General features: G+C 42.7%; 2 protein-coding genes across 3 annotated transcripts in view; both read left to right on the top strand.

The window, feature by feature from the left end:
• The first annotated feature begins 26 nt into the window (after positions 1 to 26).
• On the top strand, positions 27 to 7612 carry commd2 (COMM domain containing 2). Its single transcript, XM_057325174.1, has 5 exons — positions 27 to 207; positions 419 to 496; positions 598 to 680; positions 5642 to 5815; positions 6797 to 7612. The coding sequence occupies exons 1-5, from the start codon at positions 141 to 143 to the stop codon at positions 6992 to 6994; spliced, it is 600 nt and encodes a 199-aa protein (XP_057181157.1). The 5' UTR covers positions 27 to 140; the 3' UTR covers positions 6995 to 7612.
• A 1826-nt stretch (positions 7613 to 9438) lies between these two features.
• The window catches only part of wwtr1 (WW domain containing transcription regulator 1), a 64381-nt gene continuing 53892 nt past the window's right edge, over positions 9439 to 19927 (top strand). For both annotated transcript variants that reach the window (XM_057325172.1, XM_057325173.1), the window contains exon 1: positions 9439 to 10143. In XM_057325172.1, coding sequence (XP_057181155.1) covers positions 9734 to 10143 — 410 coding nt within the window. In that variant the 5' untranslated portion in view covers positions 9439 to 9733. The remainder of the gene's footprint in view (positions 10144 to 19927) is intronic.

Consider the following 19927-nt stretch of genomic DNA (forward strand, 5'->3'; position numbering starts at 1 on the left):
GCGTTTGTTTCAGTCGGACTTTATTTGACTGCACACCTCTCGATCATGTGACTGAAACAGCTACATTCTTTCAATTTTCACGCATTTTCTTTAATTAAAGCCTTCTTTCCGTGTGATGCTGTAGAACACAGTGTGTGGATATGTTGTTAGTTTTATCAGACGACCACAAAGATCATTTGTGTTTTTTATCTGAAGTTGATCATGCGGGTGAGTGACAGCGGCAAATCAAATCATAACATTTGTGTTCCTGTTTATTTCACATATTGCATGTGAATTGTAGCTGATTTATCTGCTGTTATTAATGTGTTATTAATTTCTGCTGTGATTGAGGGAATATCGACTGTAATGCTTTTTGTTACATATATTCACAATTAAAAAACATTACGGATGATACGCTGTGTTATTTTGTGGTTGTTAGTTGTTTCGGAATTTGGCAGAATCGCTGTGGAGTTTCTAAAAAAGGGTTCAAACTCTAAAATATATGAGGGGGCTGCACGTGAGTACACTACTTCGGGTATCTGTTTGTTTATTGACGTTTATGAGCTAATGTTGTTGGATGTTTATTGATTTTGTTATATGTGTTGTATAATGTTGTAGGAAAGCTGAATGTATCATCAGAGACTGTACAGCATGGTGTGGAAGGGTTGATGTATCTCCTCACTGAGAGCTCAAAACTGATGGTGTGTAGATGAACAAACAGTCATCATAACATCTGAAAGAGCTCATCGCTATAACTGTACCAATGACATGTGATCAGCGATTCTCCATTCATGCTCAAATTCAGGGTCAGGGTCAGAAGTTGTTATTTACAGCAGCAAAACACTGGTTTCACACACACTCTTTCCAGCTCGAATGAATGAATGAATGAATGCATGCATGCTCAGTGCTTGTACCATGATGGCTTAAACACATTTTAGAGTGCATGTTTCAAGTGTAATTGCATTAATTCTTACGAATCACCTGATGAATCGGTCATAAAACCTGTGGATAAAAATTACGTAAATGATGTGCGATGTACTGAAAAATGAGGCAAATCTTTAACCGATAAAACAATAAAGGACATACACGTCAGGAGACATAATTAGCGTACGATCACACAGAACGCGCTTTTCATGTTCGAAAACGCGAGGCGCGCTGCGCTGCTCTTTTAGTTGACTCTTCGAAAAGAGAAGCGCAGCGGTTTTTTTATGTTTCTAGGTAACCATCAAAACAGCTGTCCTGTCAGTCAAGGATTATAGCGCGAGCGCTGTAGTTCCTGTTAACTGTCTTATTATCAGAAACTTTAAAAAGGTACAAACAGAGGGCGTTTGCTCGGACCTTTCTCGGTTAACCAGTGTCAGCCAGCACAAGTTTCTCCTTCATCATTGCAGTCTCCGGACGTTTCAATCAACTGTAAAGTTCCGTCACCGTATCGGAAGGCCCGCCTCTCCACTCATTCGATTGGACAATGGAAAAAAGCACACATGACCTGAAGCGCTTTTCTGCTCCGAGTTGAGTTTTTTTCTACTTCGGGCGCTCCGCCTAAAACGCGAGGCGCCCGGCGCGCATAAGCAGCGCGCAAAACGCTCCCTGCCAACTGAAAACAAGACGCGTTCTGCCTGATCAGACCCTCTCACAGCAAAAGACGCGTTCTGTCTGATCAGACCCTCTCACAGCAAAAGAAGCGTTCTGTCTGATCAGACCCTATGCTATCTTCTACGTTCATATAGTATACACTAGGTATCAAGGTTATTTTAGTTTACAAAATTTTAACTTGGAAAACATTTCTGTTCATTGAAATCAAATAAAATATCAACATAAAAATGATTGTAAAAACTTAACTAAAGGAAAAACTGAAATGTTGGCACAAAAATAAAGTGAAATAAGTTTAAAGCACTAAAATTATAATCAAAAACGTATATAGCAACAGAAAAATAAACGAATAAATAAAAAATGGCAAAAGCAAATACCTTTTTTTACTTAAATTAACATAAAAACGAAACATCTAAAAATTAAAGCTAATTTTAAATATTAATAAAAATGAAATAAAAACTAGAAAAAAATTCCGCTAGGTACAGTGGCTTGCAAAAGTATTCATCCCCCTTCATTTTATTCACATTTTGTTATGCTGCTGCCTTATCTTAAACTACTTTACATGATTATGTTTTACATTAATCTACACTCCATGCACAATAATGACAAAACAAAAAACTAAAAAACAAAAATAAGTACATTGCATAAGTATTCATACCCTTTTCTGGGACACTTGAAATTTAGCTCAGAAGCATTAGTTTTGCTTGTTGATGTTTATACACTTCGAGTGGAGTTAACCTGTGCCAAATTCAATTGAATAAGCATGATTTGGAGTGGCACATACCTCTCTATAAAGGGTGCAACAGCTGAAAATGCATATCAAAGTAAAAACCAAGACATGAGGTCAAAAGAACTGCCAGTAGAGCTTTGAGACAGGATTGTATCAAGACACAGATCTGGAGAAGACTTCTGAAAAAAATCTGCTGTATTGAAGGTTCACAGAAACATGTAGCCTCCATTTATCCTCAGTGAAAGAGGTTTGGAACCACCAGATCTCTTACTTGAGCTGACCTCCTGTCCAAACTGAGCCATTGATGGAGAAGGGTCTTGGTTAGAGCGGTGACCAAGAAGCTGATGATTACTCTGGTTGAGCTCCATGATCATATATGGAGATGGGAGAAATTTACAGAAGGACAAACATCACTGCAACACTCCACCAATCTGGGCTTTATGGCTTAGTGGCCAGACTCAAGCCTTTGCTCAGTGAAGACACATGGAAACTTGAAATATGCAAAAACGTACTTCAATGAATCTTTCAAACTGTCAGAAACAAGATATTCTGGTCTGATGAATCTCAGATTCATGCATCATGTCTGGAGAAAAACAAGCACTGCTCAACACCTGTACAATACCATCTTAACAGTAAAGTGTAGTGGAAACAGCATCATGATGTGGGAGTGTTTTTCAGCTTCAGGGACTGTACACAAAATACGGAGATAATGGTCATGAAAACCTAGCCCAGAACATTCAGAACCTCGGACAGGGCAGAAGGTTCATTCTCCAACATGACAATGATCCTAAGCACACAACTAAAACAATGCAAGAGTGGCTTATGGACAACTCTGTCTATGTCCTTGAGTGGCCCAGCTAGTGCTTGAACCCAACTGAACATCTCTGTAGAAACCTGAAAATGTCTGTCTACTGATGATCTCCATCCAACCTGACAGAGTTTGAGTTTGAGAGGATCTGAGGAGAAGAATGACAGAAAATTGCCAAATGCAGATGCACTAAAAAAAAATGATTTTACGATACTGTTCACTTTATTGACTTTATTGTTCACATTGTGTTAAACGGACTAAAAACAGTAATGCTTTGGCTTAACTAAATGTTTACATTTTAAATTAACATGTTTCAGTTAAGTAGATCAAAATCATATTTGATGCTTGTTCAATTTAATAAAATAAATTAAGTTAACACAACATAAATTAATTTCGTTAGTGTTATTAACTAGGAACAGGATTTCCACTTCCCATCATGCTTTGCACAGGGCTGAATAGGGAGAGGAAAAGTTGCAATAAAATGTTATTTTATACATCTTTTATCAAAATGATGAAACAGGGATATTTGTTCATGTTTAATACTCTTTTATGTTTGTATTTAAAATAGTTTCTGGTATGTTAATGTTTTTTGGGGGTTACCATTGTGGTAAAGTGTAGAGCATGTGCTTGGGTTGAGGACCTGCTAAACAGATTTAAAATTGCTTTAATAAGAAAGCAAGTACTTGGGGTATGCCGAAAGTTTAACAACTCGGGCTAACTCCGAACAATAAAAGCTTAAGCTTATTTAGTGTGTTAAAAATAACAGCTAATGTCTTAACTTAAACTAACTTAATTCTATTATGGACAGTAGTTCCACATAATGGAAACATGCTATCTCTACTTAAATACTTTTAGTAGGATGAACTTATTTGATTTAAGTTATTTGGACATTATTTGGACATGGTTGTTTAAGTTTACTCGGTTCAGTTTAGTTCATCATACATTAAGTATTTGAGTACAGATAACATATTGCTGTTGTGTGGAAGCACTGTCCATAATTTAATTAAGTTCGTTTAAAGTATAATTTTTTCAGTGTGTGTAAAGCTTTTCACATCATACCCAAAAAGATTTGAGTCGGTAAAGGCGCTATAACCATTTTCTGAGTTGAGGGTATGAATACTTATGCAATGTACTTATTTTTGTTTTTTATTTTTAATAAATTTGCAAAGCTGTCAAAAATCAGTTTTTTGTTTTGTCATTATTGTGCATGGAGTGTAGATTAATGTAAAAAAAATAATAATTTAAAGTAGTTTAAGATAAGGCAGCAGCATAACAAAATGTGAATAAAATGAAGGGGGATGAATACTTTTGCAAGCCACTGTATAGTATAAGATATATATATAATTCTTTCGGTCTTATTTTAATCTTATTTGATGCTGTGTTTTATAGTATTGTTTATAAACTATAAAAATGTCATTTGTTGTGTTTCATTTTGGGCCTGTTGCCCAACCCTGGACCTGGAACTCATAGTTTGATATCTTGAATTCATGTTCAACCCTTGACACGGTGATGTTTGCATTGAAGGGCTGTCATTTGAGGTCACTTGGATATCAGTTAATCTGCTTCTTGGCAAAAAAAAACATGTACATCCACAATGAGAATACACATCTTCTTTGCGTTAAATGTTTGAAGGTCTTTTTATGTAATTTACAATGTGAAGATTTAGCTGCATCTTTTGAATGAAGACAGAGAAAGTGACTGTGTCATGTATTTATAGCTGATTTGTGAACTTACATGGATAGTCACTGCAACCGGCTTTGTGCTATAAAATAACATACAAACTGTTGTACTTTGTAAAGTTTTATGGTATAGAAGAATAATTTACCATGCAGGCTGGAAAAAGTAAATGGACAACTTATAAATCTTCCTTAAGCATTCAACAGAACAGATTTTGTTAATAATTAATGCAGAAAACAATCCAGGTAAAACTTTCCTGCAAGTGTACTATGAGTTACCATCCTCAGTTACTGTAGCTGTTGTCTTTAAACGTTTATAAGTTACTGTTAAAAATCAATTCCCCTGTGAGAGAGTCAATGGAATTGTTGTATGCACTTGACTGTAGCGCGGCTAGCACCTTATATCAATTTAACAAAGTTGTACATGTTTTCTAATTATTTAATCTATTTTACTGTCAATATTAAAACATTTCAATGTATATTGGAACAAAGCACATTACCCTCAATTTTTCCACACTGCTGTTTGTATTCTCCTGCTACTAATGTTTAGAAGAAATTCTGAGTATAAGTTATGCCTGAGAATATATCACTAAAAATGTATAGTTCAATACTGCATACTGCAACTGTGTCTCAAAAAACTAAAACTCTGATGCCCCAGATGTGAACACTGTTCATTAGCTAAACACAGATTTCTAGAAAGATTCTGTTTTTCCATATAATTCAAGGAAAGAGTACCCATAATGTTGAATGTGGAAAACACATACAGCAAGCATAAAAGTAATCCATGCGACTCCAGAAGCTGTAGGTGGTACTGTAGTATGCGTAGAGTAAGGGTTCATTTCTTGATCTCTGCAGATCTCTGAGGTGGATTTTCAGGACTCTGTGCTGGTGCTGGGATTCAGTGAAGAGCTCAATAAACTTCTCCTCCAGCTCTATCTGGAGAACAGAAAAGATATGCGACAGATCCTCAGTAATCTCAGTCCAAACCTCCCACATTACCACAACCTGGAGTGGCGGCTGGATGTTCAGGTATGACTAATTATGCTAGACACAGCTGTGAATAGTGTCATTTTTGAGTCATTTTATCATTTATCACTTTTTTTCTGGAGGTTCTATGGGCAAATTCTTTAAAATTAGAATATAAAACATAATTCAGTGTGGTAATTTAAAGGTGTGATTAACCTTGGCTTGTTTATTGTTTTATACTGTTGTATGAGGTCTACTTATGACGTTCGTGTGGTTCTTACATTCAAAAACAACAAAATCAATAAGTAATAGGCTATTTTCTACCCAGGTTTTGAGGCCGGCTTGACAAACGATCGGTTTATATGGATGTTCCGCCATGAAGACTTGGCAGTAAACGCCCACTGCTATGATTGAATAGCAGTTTGCGTAGTAAACTTAGTTGGAGCCTTCTGTGAATTTGGTTAGAGATGTAATGTTAGGTTACCATTCGCAAAGGATTAGTATTATCTGGGGACCTCGTGTGATTTATAAATTACCTCCCCACATCTGTATTTCATATGGCGCATTCGCGTGGGATAAATGAAGCCTGTGATTTGACTCAAATTTACTGACTTATTTCCTGGATGTGATGGCAAGGCTTTGCGTATAGTTTGTATAGCCTATATACTGTAGTTGTATGGTGTAATGATATCTGTAACTGTCAGCATTTGAGCCCTGTGATCGCGATCCGTACATAAGATGTCACGAGAGTTTCCATGATAAATATACAAACGGGAGACTGCCGGTAACTTATGGATATGACCCAGCACCCGAAATAATACTCGGGGCATATCAAGCGATCTCTAACAAAGCAATAGTGACGCATAGTACAAATATGTTGTACTCACATAAGATTGTGATTGGTTGTTATCAGGGGAATAACAGACATTAGAGAAATGATGAGAGACAGTAAACATGTCTGCACATTCTTGTTGATGGATATTCTGAAACTATATCTTTTGAATCAATCTGTGGAGCAGTGATTCAGAGCAGTTGTGTTTGCAGTTGGCCAGCAGGGCTCTACGGCATCAGGTGAAGCCCACGGTCACCCTGAAGCTTCACCTGGAGGACGATGGCATGCGCCGGGCACATGTACTGCAGACGGATCCTGCCACCTTGCAGCATCTCATACAGGAGATGGAGCGAGCGCTCGCTGACCTGAAGAGCAACCACTGCCGTCGCATCCTGCGCAACATCAAATAACATCAGCAAAGATAAACATTCTCATCACTCAACATTCACATTTGTTATGTGATTTATGACATTTGCTGTCATATTTACTCGTCCAGCCCTACATCAAATGATATTTGATTTATCATGAGCTGAAGGATGATCGGAGCATATGTTGTTTCTTTTGGAGAATTTATGCAGATGGCATGTTTTATTTGTGCCATAAGTATTATGTTGCCTTTCCTCCTTGTATTCTGTACATGCCCTTAAAACTATGTTTTTTATGCTGTATGTATTTTTGGAGCATATATACAGTATTATGACTGATTGATCATCAGTAATATTATTCTGTTGTAAATGTGTTTTACATTACATTGTTTAAGGTGGTCTGGTGTGTTAAACATGCAGAGCTAGAATGAAAATAATAAAAATTAGCCAAAATATTGAATAGATAAACACACAAAGGGCGGGAAATATGCAGAATCTAATACAGCCATCCATCAAAACTGCCGGAACATTTGAAGTGATCTCATTAGATGTGCTTTGTGCTACGGGTTGTATTTTGTCTTTTCCTGTAACATATGAACAGGATTTTTCAATCTTCAGCTCCACATTTATGCATTTATAAATAAATGATTTGGATGTATCTCATGTAATTTTCTGTAGTAATGTGATCAAGAGGCCAATTTCAGGGAAAATGTACTTTCGGAATAATGATTAATGATTTATTGTTAACGTTTAATCTACAAGTTAGCAAAGTCATCCATTTGAACTCTGCTTGGAATTACTGAGCGGTTTTTAGTGTAAATTTAACATTGCAGACATGTCTCCTCTGCAGCTGAATGTAATTTTCAATACTGCAGCTCTTACTTATATTGCTGATTTCTTGCGTTTAATTGTGGGAAACAGATGTTAACCATATTTAAGAAATTATTATAATTAAATTATGTGGCAGAATCACAATTTGCTTGGACTCTATAGGAAAGGTGAACTAAAACTGGACTAAAACTTCATTTAAAACGTAAATTCCTTTGTCAAAAAACAAATATTGTAAAATATTGTGGTGTGTATAAACATTTGTTGAACTTTTCAGTATAGGGACAAGACATTCAGGTGTGTCTTCAGTGTGAACAGGTGGGTTTCTCAGCTCGTCATGCTGCCGTGCTGATCTTCAGACACATCTAATGTGCATACAGCGGTGGCAACACGGCTTTAGGCAGCACACTGCCTTTCATTTTAATACAAAATCTTGTACAACTGCTTTACTGTTGGAAATATTGTAATCCCTTTCAGTGTTCACATACACAATGACTTATTATATGAGTCATTAGACTCATGAATGTAGATGTGAAGAAACACTACAGTAGGTGGACTGATTTGTCAAATGAATTTTGGGTGGATTGGATGTTTAACGGTCGGTTGATCCATATCTTTAAACTGATTGTATCCAATATAGCCCAACACTATCAAACATAAACAAGCTGTCAAAATCTGATGTTCGCTGTGAGAGAACATGTGTTAAAGGTATGGTTCACAAAAAAAATCTATCATGAATTACTTACTCCATAGTTATTTCAAATCTGTTTACAACACAGAGAAAGATATTTGGATGAATGCTTGTAACCAAACAGTTCTTGGAAACAATTGACTACCATATATATAGCAGGAAAAAATGACAATTGTAGTCAAAAGTGCCCCAGAACTGTTTGCTGTCCTACATTCTTCAAAATATCTTATTTTGTGTTCAACAGAACACAATAAATGTACAGTATTAAGTAATTTTTCCTACTATGATGGTAAATTGGGTCCAAGAACTATAAGCATTCTTCCAAATATCTTTCTCTGTTTTCATCAGAACAAAGACATTTACACATGTAACAACTCGAAGGTGAGTAAATGATGACAGAATTTTCATTTATGGGTGAACTATCCCTTTCACCCCCGATACATAGGCTACCTTAATAAAAGAATTACATTAAATATATCTACATTTTATTTAATAGATATTGAGTGAATTAACTATATTGGAGAATCTTGGATAAGAGTATATTAAGTCCAACCAACCAATAGCTGTCTATGTTTTATGTCTACTAAAAAAAGCTTTTATCTTGTTCATTCTCTCCCTCGCTTATACTTCAGCTTTAATCCTCCTAGTAACATGGTCTTGTAAACGAATGTTACTGTTTAGCGTGTTGACAAAATGGTATATGCTCTCTTATTTGTAAGTCACTTTGGATAAAAGCGTCTGCTCTAAAAAAAAAGGTTTAGCCTATGTTATTTTGTATTCAGTCTGTAGTTTATTACGATATATTGTCATAATCACATTTGATGAATTAATAACATTAAATCCTTAACCTGGATTATTAGAAATTTTGGATTGAGTCAGATTTTTCTTCAGTAAATGTTCATGTAGCTATATGAAACTGTATGTTTAATATTCATGAGTGTCGGTTCATTGAATATTCATGAGGTGACACAGGAGCTGAAGGGTGAGTGAGAGAAAGAGAGAGAGTTGACAAAGTTTCTGTCGGGACAGAAACTCAGCGCGAGAACGCAAAGGGGGATATCTCTAAAAAATATATATGCGGGACATTATGACATCCACTTTTTTACATTTATGACAACTTTATAAAGACTTTTCAAAACTTTTCCGTAGGCCGAAACCACTTTCACAAAAGGAGAAAAAACAGGCCAGACCCAAACAAACTTCCAACACTTTTCTTCCTCGATTGTTTTGAGCGCTCAGATTTGTTCGCTTCGACGCGCGTGGAAATGAGCAGTAACCCTCTCCAGCCGTTACCGGGCCAGCAGGTGATCCACGTCGCCAAAGACCTGGACACGGACCTGGAGGCACTTTTCAACTCCGTCATGAACCCGCAGCCGAGCTCCTGGAGGAACAAACATCTGCCCGAGTCCTTCTTCAAGGAGCCGGACTCAGGCTCTCACTCCCGGCAGTCCAGCACGGACTCCAGCGGTCACCCGCCGCGGCTCCAGGTGCAGCACGTCCGCTCGCACTCGTCCCCGGCGTCCCTGCAGCTGCCCGCGGGCGCGCTGAGCGCCGCGACGCCCGCGCGTCAGCACGTCCATATTCGCCACCAGTCGATGGATGTGGCGGAGGAGCGGCCGATGCCGCCGGGCTGGGAGATGGCGTTCACTCCCAACGGACAGAAATACTTTCTCAAGTAAGAGCCATAAACTCACTTCTCACTTCATTTCTTATTCTCTACCATCTACATTTGCTTGATCCTGTTTACGGAGTCACTCAACAACTTACTTATGTTTCATTTAAAATCATCAACCATACTTTATAGTTGCAAGCTGCAGCGGTATGTGGTGTATTAAACCGGTTTTTAATCCAAATCAGTGCGCTTTCACACTGGCAGTGACGTTTTCATTTTGTTGTGTGAACAGATTGAAACGCACACACACACAGAAACACACACACAGGCTTTGGTTGACTATCCCCGTGGGAACAGTCCATAGGCGTAATGTTTTTATACTGTACAAACTGTATATTCTATCCCCTAACCCTATACATAAAGATCATAGAACACTTTTTGCATTTTTAGATTTGTAAAAAATATTGTTCTGTACAATTTATTAGCTTTTTTGACCCTGGGGACCTCAATTTTGGTCCCCACAGTGACACGAGTCCCCATGTGTTGGTGTGTATTCAGGTTTAGGTCCCCACCAGGATATACAAACATGAACACACACACACACACTCACACGTATTTCACTGTGGTACTGAGGACATTTGGCCCTCACAAATATAGCTAAACCAGTACACACACACACACACACACACACACGCACGCACGCACGCACGCACGCACGCATAGAGCACATCTGGGTGTGGATCAGAAAGTCATGTGTAACACACACTTCACACAACAAAGCTGTGATCAAGGCTCTGTCTCACCCTGATAAGAGTGTGTTTAGCATATCTCCACTCACTGTGTGTCTCAATGTAAATGTGTGTTTTGACTTCAGGACTGAGAGGACTGTTTTTCTGTGGCCCTGGGGTGGACATGGCTCTTATCTGATTCAGTAGGATTGATCAGTCAGCGGGGTTGTGATCGGCTCGGTGGGATTTCGACAGGAGTGTTGCTGACTGAGATTAACTCACTCGCTCCCACCGGCATCCCACCCCTTTGCTGTCTGACTGCATTCACACAAGAAACACTTGAATGTGAATCATATTCTTATTTACATGTTAGTTACAGTTACCCAATTCTCTACTACTGGTAATACTTAAGCCGTTTTTGTCATTTTAAAAGGGATAGTTCACCCAAAACAAAAACTCAATTATTCCTCCTCATGTGGTTGCAAACCCATATGTGACTCTTTCTTCAGTGGAACACTAAATAAGATATTTTGAGAAATTAGGTTTTGTGTTCATAGAGTGGAAGTAATTTAGGTTCAGTGTTGTTTGGTTATCAACATTCTTCAAAACAAGTTTTTTATGACATGATGGTGAATAAATGATGAAAGGATTCTCATTTTTAGCTGAAATATCCCTTTAACTGGTTTGCTTTGGGATGTGTTTTTACATGGGAAATCAGGTGTTAAAGGGATAATTCACCCAAAAATGAAAATTATATTACTCACCTTCGAGTTGTTCCAAATCTGTATACATTTCTTTGATCTGATGAACACAGAGGAAAAATATTTGGAAGAATTCTTATGACCAGACAGATTTTGCCCCCCATTGACTACCATAGTAGGATAAATGACAATGGTATAGTCAAAAGTGCCCCAGAACTGTTTGCTGTCCTACATTCTTCAAAATGTCTTCTTTTGTGTTCAACAGAACAAAAAAAAACAATAAAGTAATTTTTCCTACTATGGGAGTCAATGGGGGGCAAGATCTGTGTGGTTATAAGCATTCTTCCAAATATCTTTCTCTGTGTTCATCAGATCAAAGAAATGTATACAGGTTTGGAACAACTCGAAGGTGAGTAAATGATGACAGAAGTATCCCTTTAAGCCAACAAAGTACTCAAATTATTGAAATTAATCAAATTATTGCACACTCGTAACTTTTAATTAGTATTAAAAGTTACAGAAATCTTTTTAAGATTAACAATGGTGCATTCTATAAATATGGACATTTATTAATAATTAATAAATTCATAGTAATAACAAGTTTGGTTCATAGGTGGGTTCACTTTCTCTATTATTTATGACTACTTGTTGTCATCCGAACTGTTAAATAAATACAGAAATGAATTACATAAATTGAAAACATAATCAAAATAATATTCTTCTTTACCAAACAAATCTTCTAAACTGAAGCTTATGAGCTGTTCGTTTCCTCACTTGATTTCAGCAAAGTAGATTTATTCATGATTTTTTAATAATCTGGTTTACTTCAATAATTCAACTAATAAATGAAGGATGTTTCCCAGTGAATAACTAAAAATTCGACCGGTAACTCTTTCTCTGTAGTTAATGTTCATCTTTTACCTGGAAACTCACATGAGAAAACGTGCCAGAGCTTGCAGACGTTCAGCAGACTCCTCCACCACCAACAAAGCATCAGACGTGAGCTCCACACCGCCCTACAATTAAAAAGTCAAAAGAATGAAAGAGCTGTCAGTAATGTTCACCCACCGCACACTCTTTATCTGTAGGATTATCTCTGCTGTGAAGAAAACACAATGTTAATGCTCAGGATGTGAGTTTGGTGATCAGTGATATGTGTTGTGTGTGGGGGTCTGTCCGTCCACCCCCACTATTAGGGTCCATTTATTTCTCTTTCAGCGTCATACAAACCCTACTCTTTCTGCTCAAGCAACCGTCTTTCTCAATATCTTTGTTCCAATTCCAATTTGTAGGATTAGTTCACCCAAATATGAAAATTCTCTCATGATTAAATCATTCAAGTAACCCAAATAACCAAATTGAGGTAATATGGTCTTGTAAAGTATTATGTTTTGAGAGAATACCATTTATATTTTAATCTTATTTTGTGAAATTGAAATTAAACCGATGACTCTCATCGGTTCTCTCGTGTCTTATGACTAGCTGTCATATTTGTGTTTTGTCGCGAGACACACAAGAACCTGTGAGATTTAAAGTTGGAGGTGTGCCACTCCGGTTACATTTGAATCGAACTCTTTTGATTGATTCTCTGTGTTTGAAATGGAAATAGAAAAGCTAGAAAGCAGTAGCAACAGTAACTTAAAGGGGGCGGGGCTTAGTGAAGGGGCAGTTCTGCAATACAGAGGACACACCTTTCTCTTCTAATGAGCTCTTTGTCCATTTAAAGTGACGGGTCAGGCATTCCCTGCCATATATCCATACCAACCACGTGTGTAATGGTTAACCGGGTGTATTACTCCCAGCTGGTACTGTTGTGTTTTTATTTTACAGACAAATATGCTTATAGCAGCTTTGATCCGAACAAACCAGACACGAGAATGAAAGCTCTGTAATTCTTCTTTTGATTTCCTTCATACTTTCATTCAATCTGTCTTTTCTCCATTAAGTTAAAGATAAGCTGTGTATAGTTGAGGTTTTATAGCTGCCAGCTGTGGCTCACATCTTCCACAAACTCCCCCAAACATTTACTTGGGTTTGTGTGAGACTTTTGCGCAATGCATGCTCTCTAGGCCTGGACTGCATATGTTTATACGGACAAATCCATTTATTTTTTATTTTTACTAAAACATTTGTTCTTTTTGCATACATAATGAGAATTTTGGTAAGAAAATGTGGATTATTGTCATAAACATAATGCCAAAATGCAAGCAGTATTACTGGGCTAAAAACAGGCCATAATTTTCTTTTAATATATTTCACATCTTTTGATTTTGAGTGTGAAGAGGACAGATGTCGTAAGATTCACATATACTGTAAATAACACAGAACAACAGACTGGTTTGATTTTGTGTCGATTGGACAGGCAGTGATGACGTTGATGCTATAAGTCCAGTGCAGTTGTAGTGTGTCATGTAAAACAGTGTGTTTAAAAACGTTTTGCTTTATCCGAGTCGTGCTGTAAACTAAACACTTGTGCTGCACTGACCGGAGGTTTATTAAACAGACTCCAGATGTGCCATATCATAGAGTTCAAACATTTAAAATCTCAGCTCGCGTTCTGCTTTTGTATTTGTTAAACAGTAATGGCTGGATTCTAAAGATTTGCGGGAAACATTGACCAAAGGGGTGATTTTTCCATGGGCTGGCACTGCAGGAATGTCAGGACAATGTTTGTAGCTCAGCAGGGGTGGGTGTGAAAACAATGGCTGTCGGGCCGCAGCACTCTTTAATGGAATCCCAGGACCGCTCCTATCTGTGCTGCTGCAGACAAAACACATGTGTACGTCCAGATGGATGCCAGTTTGGGATCTGCTCTGTGGAGAGACGGTGAAGTCTCATCCAGTCCTATCCAGTACTTGAATTAGAAAAGCATGAAGATCTGCTCGTCCGACGCTGATTGGCTGAACTGCATCTGGTTGGCTCTTTCTCTTACGCCGATAGCTGCCATCAAAAGACAAAAGTGTCTTTGTAGCCGAAACACTTCAGGGCCTTGCGTGACTGGTAGATATAAACTGTATAAAAGCAATTAAAGTTGAAGGGAATGCCATGTGAGCAGTGTTGAGCACCGCTGCTTTTGCAGAGTTTGGCAGAAATAAATAGAGTTTTATAAACCTGACCAGCCCCTTTGACTTTTTTGAACACATGGACCTCATACTGCAATAAAAGACTTGTTCAGAGAAATCGAAACCCATAATACATAAATAAAACCTGAAGCATGAGAGCACTATTTATGGTTTGGACATGAATGATTCCTCAGATCCTGCAGCTTGTGAGGAGAGGTGTTCTTACTTTTTTGATCCCGGATAAAAAAGGCCAAAGGGGTTTTTCACAGAGCTTTGGGTGCATAAAACAGTTTAACACACTGTGCTCTATGCTAAAAATTTGTCATTTGTAAGTCAAGCACACGGTGATCCATTGAAACAAAGAGAATAGTCGTGTTTTCAGACAAAGGCCAGTGTTATGAAATGCTCAGTAAGCTCATTGACATCTACAATAACACTACACACACACACACACGCACACACACACACACACATGCACGCACACACCGGCAGCTGATGGCTTTCAGAGGTCTATACGCTCATACGTATCACACACGAGCGGATTTTTTAAAGCCTCAGACTGGGACGGGGAGGGGATGGGGTGTTGTGTCATATTTCAGCATTCCTTCCCTATGCACAGAACAGCGGCAAGTGCGTGAAACAATTGTCATGGCAACCAGATACATATGGCACACCGATCCACATACAGTGTTGCCAGATTGGGTGGACTAATTTGCAGCCCAAAGGCTTACTAAATCCCGCCCCACTCCAACAAAAACCAGCCCAAATTTTAACTGCCAAAATAACGTGATAGAAATTATCACTATGAAGTTTTTTTGCCCACTATAATTAATCAGAAAGCAACATGAGTAGGCATTTTACACTCGTTCATGAACTTAATGCACACACCACGGCAGCCAAAAAAGTCATTGATATACGACAAAACAAAAAAGAACAGCAGCAACAATAATGCGCTTAACTTTGAAAGTTGCCTTAACATCTGTTCCCTTTCTGTCGGTCTCTCGACGTTGTGTCGAACCGACAGAATGGGGTTTGTCTTGAGAACCTATCATCTTCTGAGTATTTAGAAAAGGCCAATGAAAATTGGCGAATGAAATTTGCATGCCGGACTCCTCCCCGGATGTCCGGGTATAAGAGGGAAGCCGGCGTGCTCATTCATTCACCTTTTGTTCTTCAGAGCCTACGCATCTGATGAGCTTCTCTACGATCTTTGGTGATCATTTTTCTGCTGGAATCTACGACGCGGACAGCGGACGGTCCCTTCCTGCAGTGACTCTCCCCTGGGTGTCTCGGCAGTTCCGGAGGGGTTCGAGCAAATTTCTTTTCTAAAAGAGCAAATTTCTCCAGCGTGGCTTGTCCCGCTGTTCTCATGGGTGCAACACACTCATTGAGGAGGGGGAAGGACACGATGCCTGCTTCCAGCATGCTGGGGCAGACGTTAATGGATACGTCCTGCCCGCACTGCGGGCGGTGATGATTCAGACGTTGCGTCACGGGTCACCTCGTTTTCTCCCCGTTCCGTGGCGGCAGGACTACAACCCTGCCGTCCGCTATGGCAAACAGCGAGGGTGATATGAGGATTACTGTGAGCGATAATCCGCCAGCCACTGGCTCACGGACCGTTCACACCTCGTCTCGCTAGTCTGACCGTTCCCCAGGAGACGGTCCGCCGTCTTATTCCTCAATCACGTATTCGGACACGATGCGTGATGATGAGATGTCTCTTGCAGCATCGGGGGGTGACGTACTGCCATCCGACTCCGACTATTCCTCGGGCTCCCTCCCTCGGGGAGTCGAGCCCAGGAAGAAGCGGACGTCGAAATGTCAGCCATGCTTTCCCGGGCCGCCGTGAGTGTTGGGTTGCAGTGGCACTGCCTCTCCCGGCACTCGCGGCTGGCTACATGGCGCCTCGGGTTTGAGCGCGGCTCCAAGCCGCGCCCGCCCCCAGTGCCGTGTTTACCAGAAGTGCATGAGGAACTTATTAAGATCTGGAACGCCCCCTTTCCGGCACGTTTCACGTCAAACAAAGTTCTGTCACCCTCTCTTCCCTCGAGGTTGAGACAGCTGGAGGATACGTCGTTCTCCCCCATGTGGAGTATGCCGCCGCGGTGCACTCGTGCCCGTAGGTGGCGGCCACCTGGGGGGGGGGCTCGACCTAGACTCCCGTCCAAAGCATGTGGGGTCTCGGCATCTCTGGTGTCGAGAGCTTACATTGCGGCGGACCAAGCTGCCTCCTCCCTCCACGCTATGGCTCCTGCCAGGCCAGGGCATTGAGAGAGCTCCACGAGAGTAAGACCAACCCAGCGCTTATGCAGGAACTCCGCGCCTCCACCGACCTCGCTCTACAGGCGACCAAGGTGACCACGCGGGCCCTGGGTTGGACGATGTCCACACTTGTGGTCCATGAGAAACTCCTCTGGCCGATCCTTGCGCAGATGAGTAACGCCGAGAAGGTCCGCTTTCTCGACGCACCCATCTTGCAAGGGGGGGCTGGTTGGTGTTACTGTCGAGCCGCAGCGGCCCCGCTCACTCCCCGCCCGTTGGGGGCGCGAGACCCGCACGCGGCCTCCCCCGGAGGGTTCTGTAAAGAAGCAGTCTCGCAAGGGGGGGCTGGTTGGTGTTACTGTCGAGCCGCAGCGGCCCCGCTCACTCCCCGCCCGTCGGGGGGCGCGAGACCCGCACGCGGCCTCCCCCGGAGGGTTCTGTAAAGAAGCAGTCCTCCGTGCCGCGACTCGGCAGCATCGCAAGCAAGCCGCAGCGGCCCCGCTCACTCCCCGCCCGTCGGGGGGCGCGAGACCCGCACGCGGCCTCCCCCGGAGGGTTCTGTAAAGAAGCAGTCCTCCGTGCCGCGACTCGGCCGCCTCGGCCGTCGAGTCCCATGCTCTGTCTGCTTCCCAGCAGCCCTGGTCCTCTTCGATGCCCTCCAGCTCTGGCGCCCCCCACTCAGGCGGCCCCCCTGGAGGAGACAGCGAAGAGGAGACCATCGCCCCATCAGCAGCCGCGGCAAAGCGGCCCTCATGGGAAGACCTCAGGGGATCGAGGCTACCATTGGGCCCGACCCCAGCCACATCGCTGGGAAGTCGGATAGGGACGGATCCTGCCCCGTCTCTCCATCTGCTGGCCCCCTCCGGGGGGCTAGCACCCACTTACTCTCAAGAAGAGAGTTTCCTCTCTCTCTGGGTTATCACAGCCGCTCCCACCCTCTGCACGACGGTGAACGGCAAACTCGACGTTGCGTCATGGCGAAGCGCAATGTCGAGTATAAACACCAGCCCTCAGCACTCTCAGTCAGACAATGCATTGAGCTGCGCAGTCGCCAGGCAGGAAAAACAGCAGAGCCGATCTCCTCCCCAGGGGACCTCCCCCGGCAAGGAATCCGTACTGCTAGCCATCGCCCCACCCCACCGGGGGACGATGAAAAAGATCGTACCTTTAGTCCCACTGTCTCATTCTGGGAGCCTGTCCGGCTTCCCAGACTGTCAGGGTGGCTAGGGAAGACGATCCGTCTCGGCTACGCGATCCAGTCGCCTCACGCCCGCCAAGTTTCAGGGCATCCGATATACCTCAGTCAGAGGCTAGGACTGTTCCTGTACTTCGGGCCGAGGTCACCACCCTTCTGGTGAAGGGAGTGATCGAGCCCGTCTCAGCAGCTGAGATGTTCAACAGGTTTTACAGCCTGTACTTCATTGTCCCCAAGAAAGGCGGGGGGTTGCGCCCTATCTTGGATCTGTGTGTTCTGAACAGGCACCTACTCAATAGCTGCCTTTCAGGTTGATCACGCAGAAGCGCATCCTGGTGTCCGTCAGGTGTCAGGACTGGTTCATGGCAATCGACCTGAAGGATGCGTACTTCATGTCTCGATTCTCCCTCGACATCGGCCGTTCCAATAGTTTGCGTTCGAGGGATGGGTATATCAGTACAGGGTCCTCCCCTTCGGTCTGTCCCTGTCTCCACGAGTCTTTACGAAGGTCGTGGAAGCCGCCCTCCTTCCCCTTAGGGAAGGAGGTGTGCGGGTACTAAACTATCTCGACGACTGGCTCAGCTTGGTGCACTCTCGAGATCTGTTGTGTACACAAAGGGACCTGGTGCTCCGGCACCTAGATCGGTGGGGCTACAGGTCAACTGAGAAGAGCAAGCTCTCCCCGGTGCAGAGCATTCTCTTTCTCGGTATGGAACTCGACTCTGTCCTCATGAGCGGCCCCGCTCACCCCCCGCGGGGGGGCGAGAGACCCGCAATGAGGAAGCCTGCACCCTCGCGGCCTCCCAGAGGCAGTGCGACTGACTACAGAGTGCGCCCGATCAGTGTTGAAGTGAGACGTTGTGTCCCTCATGCCACAACACTGGCCGCCCACCCCAGCGGTCGGGGGAGGATGCTTAAGGCTCCTCAGACCAAAGGTGAATGAATGAGCAAGCCGGCTTCCCTCTTATACCCGGACATCCGGGTATAAAAGGGAGACGGCGTGCTTCATTCATTCACCTTTGTTCTGAGGAGCCTGAGACCTCTCATGACTGCTGCAGAGGACAGCACGTGTTGTGGCAAGGAGGACACAAGGTCTCGTTCCCTCCATCAGGGAACCTAGGTTACAAACGTAACCGAGACGTTCCCTTTCTGTCGGTCTCTCGACGTTGTGTCGAACCGACAGATGGGGTTCCAATGGAAAACGCCATAACACTGTGCCCTGTCACAATCTCAACGAAGCGGCGGTGACTGGCCTGGGCGTGTCAGCCGTGAGCGCTACCGCTCTGGGGTCCCAGAGCTTTCTTGAAAGGTGGTAAGGCCCCTACCTTCGGCCTCACAGGCGGCGGCCTTGTTTCTCTAACAGCGAGAAGCCGCCCGGAACCGTAAGGCAACTGGGTAAGTGCTACTTCCTCAAGTGGGGGATGCGCTACAGAGACCACTTCCTACCGCAGGGAGGAGTCTAGTGGAGATACCAACATGGTCTCACCGAAGGGGGAGAACTAATGGGAAGAAAGTGCGGCTGAAGAGTAAACCGCGAGATGGAGGTCCACCTGGGGAGGTCATGGGTTACCAAGGTGGGATCCAGCATGAGGATACATCAGACGGAACCGCCCTACTTGGGGGTTGCAACGTCTGGTAGCACTAGGTCCGGTTAGAGCTATGTTGCGAATAACTCCGGAGATACCCGGCCTAAGGGGCAGGGCTGCTCTGCCCAGCCCGCCCGCAGGAGGTGCTTGCTAGTGATGGATGGAGTGCCTGTTCTTCACCCAGTGGGGGAAGAAGGGAGGCTAGTGAGTACGCTGACCCCCTTAGGAGAAAGGGGGAAGGAACTGTCATAGGCGTACACCCTACCGGCCACCAGTCTTGCCTGACTGCAAGACTCGAGCCAATACCGGT

This window comes from Triplophysa rosa, linkage group LG25 (assembly GCF_024868665.1).
Source record: "Triplophysa rosa linkage group LG25, Trosa_1v2, whole genome shotgun sequence".
Lineage (NCBI taxonomy): Eukaryota > Metazoa > Chordata > Actinopteri > Cypriniformes > Nemacheilidae > Triplophysa > Triplophysa rosa.

What these genes read in the sequence shown, in the direction of transcription:
- commd2 (XM_057325174.1), top strand. Translation starts at nt 141, where the DNA reads ATGTTGTTAGTTTTATCAGACGACCACAAAGATCATTTGTGTTTTTTA. An exon ending in ATCTGAAGTTGATCATGCGG is followed by an intron (nt 208 to 418) that starts GTGAGTGACAGC and finishes TGTGGTTGTTAG; the next exon opens with TTGTTTCGGAATTTGGCAGA. An exon ending in AGTGGCGGCTGGATGTTCAG is followed by an intron (nt 5,816 to 6,796) that starts GTATGACTAATT and finishes TTGTGTTTGCAG; the next exon opens with TTGGCCAGCAGGGCTCTACG.